This window comes from Tupaia chinensis, unplaced genomic scaffold, assembly GCF_000334495.1.
Source record: "Tupaia chinensis unplaced genomic scaffold, TupChi_1.0 Scaffold144899_1, whole genome shotgun sequence".
Lineage (NCBI taxonomy): Eukaryota > Metazoa > Chordata > Mammalia > Scandentia > Tupaiidae > Tupaia > Tupaia belangeri.
Window position 1 is genome coordinate 1,755,128 of NW_006204759.1, and position 8,777 is coordinate 1,763,904.

Below are 8,777 nucleotides of genomic sequence, written 5' to 3' on the forward strand. Positions count from 1 at the left end.
ATTCTTGATTCCTTTTTTTAAAGTTTGCTATAGGGCACGTGTGCTTGCCAGAGAGACAGAGAGAGAGAGAAAGCGAAGGTAAGAAATCTCCTCCCAGGGGGCATGATCATGCTGCAGTCCCTTCTACTGTTTCCTCCTCTTGGGATTGTTGGCACGCACGCACATGTGGCCAGTGTGATTTTCAAGCTACCAGGTCCAGCTTGAACCGTGCAGTCAGCCATGTGAGATCTAGTACCTCCATGTCACTTGTTGCCAACTCTCCCCCCCCTTTTTTCAGCAGGCACTCACTGTGTTGCAATCCTCCTGCCTCAACTTCCAAGTAACTGGGACCATAAATACATTCCACTATTCTTGCTCTTTCAAAGTCTTGCTATGTTGGGACCAGCGGTTAGCATAGTGGCTATGTCGCTGGACTCCCACGTGGTCAACCGCAGTTCATGTCCCAGACCCGGTGGCTTGAACTCACACCAGGCGTGTGTGCATGCATGCCCAGGATCCCGGGGGGGAGAATGGAGGAGAGATGGAGGAGAGGGGATTGTGGCGTGGCCATCCCCCCCGGGGAGTGATTTCTCGCTTTCTGTCTCTGTCTCTCTCTGTCTGTCTGGCTAGCACACTATAGCAAAAGCCTCTAAAAAAAAAAAAAACAAAAAACCCAAAGTCTTGCCATGTTGTCCAGATGGTCACGAATTTGTGTTCCCAATGCACTCTGCTTTTAGGGCCTTCTACATGGTCTCAATCTGCATAGCAACAGTGTCAACCAGTGTGCTGCTATAGCTAGGCCTAGAGTAACTCTTTACAACAGAGATCAGCAGACTTTTCCTATAGAAGGCCAGAGAGTAAATATATGCGTTTTATAAGCCAAGCAGAAAAATTGGGGTTATTACATAGGTACATACAGAACAAAAATCAATTTATTAAAAAACTTTTTATTGACAAAATTCAAAATATAGTAAGTACAATTTTGTGTAATACAGGTTTACTAATGAGAAAAATGGACTTCTTGGGACCAGCAGTTAGCGTAATGGCTATGTCGCTGGACTCACATGTAGTCAACCGCGGTTCGTGTCCCGAACCTGGTGGCTTAAAACTCAGACTGGGTGCATGCCCAAGATCCCAAGAGGAGAATGGAAGAGAAGGGATTGTGGCATGGCCATGCCCCCTGGGGGGTGATTTCTCGCTTTCTATCTCTCTTGTCTCTGTCTGTCTGGCGAGCGCACGTGCCCAATAGCAAAACAAAACAAAACAAAACCTCCCCCAAAAAAGAAAAATGGACTTCTTGGGCACATGGTATGGTGGTTAAGGGTGCTGGTCTCCCACATGGCTGACCATGGTTCGAGTCCTGGACCTGGTGGCTTGCTTTTTCACTTTCTCTCTTTCTTTCTCTCTCTCTCTATCCTGCTCTGATCAAATTTAAAAAGAATTAATAAAGTTAAGTAAAATTTAAAAAAGGCATTCTTTTTAGTTTGTGGACTTGTTTTAAATATATCAAATCATATTGCTCTTCTCTTAAAACCCTGTATATTGGTTTTCTGTTGTTTTTCAATAAATTACCACAAAAATAGCAGTTTAGAACAACACCCACTTAATATCTTTACATGCTTTTCTTTTGTAGGTTTTTGCCATAGGGCGTGTGCATGTACTAGAGAGAGACAGAAAAAGGGGAAGTGGGAAACCACCCCTCAGGAGGGTGGCCATGCTGCAGTGATCTCTCCTTCATTCTCCTCCTGGGATTTTAGGCACACATGCACATGCACCTGGTGTGGTTTTCAAGCTACCAGGTCCAGGACTTGAACTGCAGTTGGTTATGTGGGAATTTAGTACCTTAACCACCATCCACCTCCTGGCTCCATTATTTTCATATTTTTCTTTTTTTTTTAATTGTTTATTTAATTTTATTCATCATTATTATTACTTTTTTTTTTTTTTTTTAAATCAGAGAGAGACAGAGAAAGGGAAAGTGAGAAAGCAAGCCACTAGGTCCGGGACTCAAACCATGGTCGGCCATGTGGGAACCCAGCACTTCAACAACCATGCCACCTGCTGGCCCTTATTTTCATATTTTTATCACTCAGAAGTCTAAGTGGGTGTGGCTAAATTCTCTGCTTACAGTCTCCAAAGTCGGGTCAACTGGTGACATATTGGTTAAGGCAGCTGGATCCAACAAGGCCGACTGCACAGCTCATGTCCTAGTTGTGACAGCCCGAAAAACACACCAGGCACGTGTGCCTGCAAGTACAAAATCCCAAGAAGAGGAGGAGAAAGAATTGAGGGGTGGCCATCCCCCCGAGGGTGCTTTCTGACTTTCTTTCTCCCTTCTTTCTCGGGCAAGCACAGTGTCCTATAGCAAAACTTACAAAAACAAAACAGAACGAGGGTCAGCAGGTGGCATGGTGGTTAAGGTAATGGACTCCCACGTGGCCAACTGCGATTCGAGCCCTGGACCTGGTGGCTTGCTTTTTTACTCCTCCCACCCCACCACCTCTTTCTGTCTTTCTCTGGTGCATGTGCATGCTCTGTAGTAAGCTATAATAATAATAATAATAATAAAATTCTTTAAAACAAAACAAAGGCCAAAGTTAAGTGATCTCTTATATGGAGGATGGGGGGGCGAATCCACTCCCAAGCTTATCTAGGCTGTTAGCAGAAGGCCATTTCTTGTGACTGTGGATCTGACGTCTCTGTTTCCTCACTGGTTCTTAGCCAGGAACCACTCTCAGCGTCTAGAAGCTGCCTGTGTCATTTTTCATGTGGCTTCCTCCATCTTCAAGCCAGAAACAGCCCATCAAATCCCTCTCATGCTATCAATGCCCCTGAATATCTTTCTGCTACCAACTGGGCTTATTTAGAGAGAGATTTTTATTATGGGGTGTGCGCTTGCCAGAGAGACGGGAAATGAGAAATCACTCCCTTGGGGGATGGCCATGTTGCAAATCCCTTCTCCTCCATTCTCCTCTTGGGCACACATGCACATGAGGCCGGTGTGAGGTTTAAGCCACCAGGTCCGGAACTCAAAATGCGGTCGACTATGTGGGAGTCCAACGACATAAGCATTATGCAATCTTCTGGTCCCGAAAGCTCTGCTTTTAAAGAGCTCACCTGGGCCAGCCAGGTAGCTGAGTGGTTAAAGGTGGCTGGATCTCACATAACTGCTCAGTTCTAGACCCCGTGGCTTGAAAATCATGCTGGGCGTGCCCAAAACCCCAAGGAGATTGGAGGAGAAAGGATTACATTATGGTGATTCCCTGTGGGGGGGATGCTTTCTCACTTTCTCTTTTTCTCTCCCTTTTTGTCTTTCTCTACCAAGTGCACATATCCTCTAGCAAAAATTTTAAAAATAAAATGAAATAAAAATAGGGCTGGCCAGGAAGTGTGATTAGGAGGCTGGATTCTACTTTGCTGACTCTGCCAATCAAGTCCCAGACCCAGGTGGGCACATATGTGTTCATGCCCAAAATCCCAAGAAGAGAATGGAGAAGGGATTGTGGGGTGCCATCCCCCAGACAGTGATTTCTTCTGTTTTTTTTTTTTTTTTTTTCTTTTTTCTAAGAACTATTTATTATCATTATTTTCGATTTTGACCAGACAGACAGAGCACGAGCCTCAGGTCCAGTACTCGAACCATAGTCAGCCATGTGTGAGTCCAGTGCTTTTAACCACCACGTCACCTGCTGGCCGAGAGTGATTTCTCACTTCCTTCTCCCTTTCTGTCTCTCTGGTGAGCTCACATGCTCTACAGCAAAACTAAAATTAACTAATTAATTAGTATCTTGCCTGATTGTTTAGGCCCATCCAAATAACTGTATCTCAAGGTCAGCTGACTCAGGACTTGAATAACATCTGCCAAATCCCTTCGTGGTAGAGCTTAAGTCAGTGTTAGTCTGTATAAACAGGGACAATAACCGGAAGAAGCATCTTCGGAATTTGCCTGCCACATCTTTCCTTTTTTTCCCTTAATTTCCAGAGCATGCATGCACTCACTAGAGAGAGAGAGAGAGAGAGAAAGAGAGAGAGAGAGAGAGAGAACCCGCCACAGGAATGTGGTCATGCCATAATCCCTTCTCCATTTCTCCATCCTGTTGAGATTCCGGGCATGCATGCAGGGACACATGCCTGGTGTGTTTTTCAAGCTGCTGGAGCTGGGATTTGAACCATGGCCATGTGGGATCCAGCTCACTTAACCACTAGGCTATGGAACCAGTCCACCGCCTGCCACATCCTGCAACTGCAACTGCCCACTGAGAGTAAACAGAAACTTGCTTAAAGGACCAGCATGATCTGTGCCATCTGCTCCTAACCTCCATGCATGCCCCATTACCTCTTGGACATTATTTCCTACTACTCTCCCTCTGGCTTCCTCTGCCCACCCATATGTGCCTTCCTGCTCTTGCGTGAACATGCCAGACACATCCCAGATTAGGATCTCCACCTGGAATGCTCTCTCTCAGATGTCTACTTTGTTAATTCCTTGTCTCCAAGCCTTAGCTCAACATTCGCTTTTTCTTTTCCTTTTTTTCTTTCTTTTGAGAGATTTTTGCTACAAGGCATATGCACTCACTGGAGAGACAGACAGAAAGCAAGACATCACCCCCCACTTGGGGGGACAGTCAGGCTGCAATCCCTCCTCTTCTAGTCTCTTCTCAGGATTTGGGGCACACACCCACACGTGCTCAGCATGTTTCAAGTTGCTGGGTCCAGGATTCAAACCACAGCTGGCCATGTGGGAGCCCAACACCTTAACCATTATACCACCTGCTGGCCCTAACTTTCACTTTTTCACTGATGCATCTCTGACCACACTATTTATTTATTTTTTTAAGCTTGCTTTAGGGCACATGCATTTGCTAGAGAGAGAGAGAGAGAGAGAGAAAGCAGGAAAGTGAGAAATCAGCCCCAGGAGGGATGGTCACTTCGCAATCCCTCCATTCTCTTCTTGGGATTTTAGGCACATGTGCGTGGCATGTTTTTCAAGCCACTGGAGTCTGAGACTCAAACTGCAAAGTCAGCCATGTGGGATCTAGCTACCTTAACCACCAAGCTGCTGCTAGTCCTGTGACCACACTACTTAATATTATAACCTGCACTCTCACTCCCAGCACTGCCTAGTTCCCTTACCTTGTTCTACTTCTTTTTTTGGAGAGGTTTTTGCTATAGGGTGCGTGTGCTTGCCAGAAAGACAGAGAGAGACAGACAGAAAGCGAGAAATCCCCCCCCAGGGGGGATGGCCATGCCGCAATCCCTTCTCCTCCATTCTCCTCTCGGGATCTTGGGCACGCACGCACATACGCCCAGCATGAGTTTAAGCCACCGGGTCTGGGACTTGAACCGCGGTTGACTACATGGGAGTCCAGCGACATAGCCATTACACCAACTGCTGGTCCCCTACTTCTTTTTTATAACATACTTAACATCTTTAATGTATTATATACTTTGCTTGTTTATAACATCTATAGTCTGTCTCTTCTGGCTGAAATTAAGTTTCTCAAGAGGAGTGATCTTATTTTTTTTTTTAACCAATATATTCTAAGGATCTAGCACAGTGGTTGGCAGAAAATAGGTGATCAATACCCACTGGATGGGGCTGGATGGTGGAGCAGCAGTAACACAACACTCTGCAAGGCCGACCTTCATGAGAAGGCTCTGGGTCCATGACTGAAGACCTCCCTGAGTATGCCAGGCATGCCTATGCTGATGATTTGGGGCTGGCTGAAGCTGGGGGTGGACTGAATTATCGAGATCATATTAAGAGTATTGTTGCTCTCTTTCTTGCTCATAGGACGAATACATAAGTTAACTTTAAAAAAAAAGAGAAAAAATTCACTGAATTTTAAAAAATTAATTATTTTTTGTTTTATTTATTATTATTATTTAATTTGCGATAGGACACGTTGTGCTTACCAGGGAGAGAGAGAGAAAGAGAGAAAGGGAGAAAGTAAGCCATCGATTTCAGGACTCAAATTGTAGTCAACCACATGGGGAGTCCAGAGCCTTGACCACCACACCACCTACTGGTCCTATGGATGAAGTTTTGAGAAATTCCTAAGCCCATTTTCTATATATGTATTGTGTATTAGGTTGTGATGCAAAATTTATCTTCGCAAGAAATGTAGTCAAGAGACTGAAAATTACTGGGGTTAGACTATATGACTTTTTTTTTTTGGAGAGGTTTTTGCTATAGGGTGCGTGTGCTCGCCAGACAGACAGAGAGAGACATAGAGACAGAAAGTGAGAAATCACCCCCCAGGGGGGATGGTCATGCCGCAATCCCTTCTCCTCCATTCTCCTCTCAGGATCTTGGGCACGCACGCACATGCGCCCGGCGTGAGTTTTAAGCCACTGGGTCCGGGACGCAAACCGCGGTTGACTACGTGGGAGTCCAGCGACATAGCCATTATGCTAACTGCTGGTTCCCGACTTTGTTTTTTTTAAAGAGAGAGATTTTTTCTATAGGGTGTATACATTTGCCAGACAGAGAGAGACTGAGAGATAGGAAGCAAGAAATCACCCCCCAGAGGGGATGGCCATGCCACAATCCCTTCTCTTCCATTCTCCTCTCTTGGGATTTTGGACACATATGCACATGCACCTGGTGTGAGTTTTAAGCCACTGGGTCAACTGCGTGAGAATTCAGCGACATAATCGTTACGCCATCTGCTGGTCTCTAGACTGTATGACTTCTAAGGTTCTTTCCGTATTTGAGCATACATGAGTTTCTATGGGCAGATGGTAAATCTCCACCATATCCTTTTGGAGATGGCCAAATTCACGGCTCAGTGACTACAGCAAGGCACTGAATTATTAAAACATAACACTGAGGACTAGCAGATGGCGTGATGTTACATCACTGGACTCCCACACAGTCAATCACAGTTCGAGTCCCAGAACTGGTGGCTTGAAACTTACACTGAGTGCATATGTATACATTCCCAAAATCCCAAGAGGAAAATGGAGGACAAGGGATTGGCAGCATGGCCGCATGGCCACCACCTGGGAGGGTGATTTCTAATTTTCAGTCTCTCTTGCACTCACATGTGCCCTACTGCAAAAATCTCTCTTAGAAAAAAAAATAACATTGACACCAAAAACAGCAAAATATCATCTCTATTTGTTCTATAATTGCAGGTTAGAAAAAAACCTGGAAACAGCAAGAACTGCTGAATGGACCGTAATATAAAAATCTGAAATTACCTTTCCATCAAAAAAGAGCAATTATTTCACAGCAAATGACAAAAGAAAACCTTTTCTAGATAAAAATTTCCCTGGGTCAAGGTCTGATTCACTTACTGAAGATGGGAAGAGGAGTGAAGAAAGAGATCACTCAAAGTCTCCGCTGTAGAAATCGTGATCCGAGTGGAGGCTGGAAGCAAGGACCACTTGTGAAGTACGTATGATCTCCACTCTTCCACAGGCAGATCCATGCCGCTTCAGATCTCTAAGATGAATAAAACAGAAATTCAGGTTTCCACAGATGCACAGTTCTAGAAAATCAAGATTTCCTTCAAGCAAGCGTGAAACAACAAAATCAATTCTTGTAGTCTTTTTCTCCTTCCTTATAGGCTGAGGAAAGATACTCTCTCACACCAATTCAGTGTCTTCTCAGTCAGAAAATTCATTGAAAGCCTCCTGGGTTCCAGGCACCATGCTAGGTGGTGTTACTACAATGAGATAGCACTTATCCCTGTCCTTTTAGACCTCTGTCTATCCTAACTGCACGAGTTCGAAACCTGAGAAACATTCCCAAGTTTTATTTTTTTCATACACTCCCTATTACATGAACACATATTTCTGTCTGTCATATAGCTCTTTTCTCTTTCAGTTCTCAGGTCCCTTCAGTGCAAATCTTCACTACCTGTCTGGCATTTTTTCCCCCAGAGCATCATAACCAATCTCCACTGGGCACCCCCAACCATCCTCCAATTTGAGACAGATGTCAGTCGTCTGTCCTAAATTCATTTCGATGTCCTCAATACTTCTCCTAGGACATATGAAAGGCAAGTACAAACCCTTCATTATTAAACTCTCGCTTATTTTCCAATTCTTAAGTCTCATTTCTTCCCCTGTACCTTCTCATACTGAGCTACACATTGCAATTCCCAGCTTTCCAGGCTATTTCCTCTCGCGAGTGTTTTGGCATAAGCTGTTCATACTTCCGGGAACATCTCTACCCTCACTTGGACTCCACCTGGCAAATGCCCACACCATCATTCGACTCAGCTCAAGCAGCACCTCCCCCAGGAAGGTCTCCCGGATATTCCACCTGATTCCAGCGCACTAGGGACCCACGCATCTACCATGGGTTAGCCACGGTGTCAGTTGCCCTGTCAGCTTGTGCACTCCTCTGGGTCTTATTTACCTTCAGAGGTACCTGGCACGGGCGGAGGGTCAGGTCAGTCCTGGGTTGCTGAAGGAACCAAGCCACTGCTTGGACTATACTTAGCTGCAGAGTAAGCAGCGAGCCGCTCTGGGTGAACAGTGTGATGAACTGCCAAAGGCCAAGCCGGGCGTGCTTCCGAGAACCCGCCTGGCAAACTCCGGAACTGGGTCCTGGCGCCCTTTGCCGCAGCCGCGAAACCCTCGGTTCTCCCTCTGAGCTCGGCGCCCCGCCCCCAGGTCCCGCCAGCCGCGACTAGGCCTCGAACCCAGCCTCAGGCGCGTCACGTGGAGCGCTCGCTGTGCTTCGACCAATGCGGTGGCTGTTCGGCCCCTGGGCCCGCCCCGGTGCGGCGCGCACGTCGGAGCCGGGAGTGGCGCGCGCGCGTCATCGGCCAATCGCTGTGCAG

At 46.1% G+C, this 8,777-nt stretch overlaps 1 protein-coding gene across 1 annotated transcript in view; it reads right to left on the reverse strand.

The window, feature by feature from the left end:
* SMYD4 (SET and MYND domain containing 4) overlaps window positions 1-8,688 on the reverse strand; it is a 68,218-nt gene extending 59,530 nt beyond the window's left edge. Inside the window, exons 1-2 of the mRNA XM_006167554.3 lie at window positions 8,351-8,688; window positions 7,282-7,429 (exon numbers count right to left, since the gene is read on the reverse strand). Of these exons, the coding sequence (XP_006167616.1) occupies window positions 7,282-7,415 (134 nt within the window). The 5' untranslated portion in view covers window positions 7,416-7,429; window positions 8,351-8,688. The remainder of the gene's footprint in view (window positions 1-7,281; window positions 7,430-8,350) is intronic.
* Window positions 8,689-8,777: the final 89 nt, after the last annotated feature.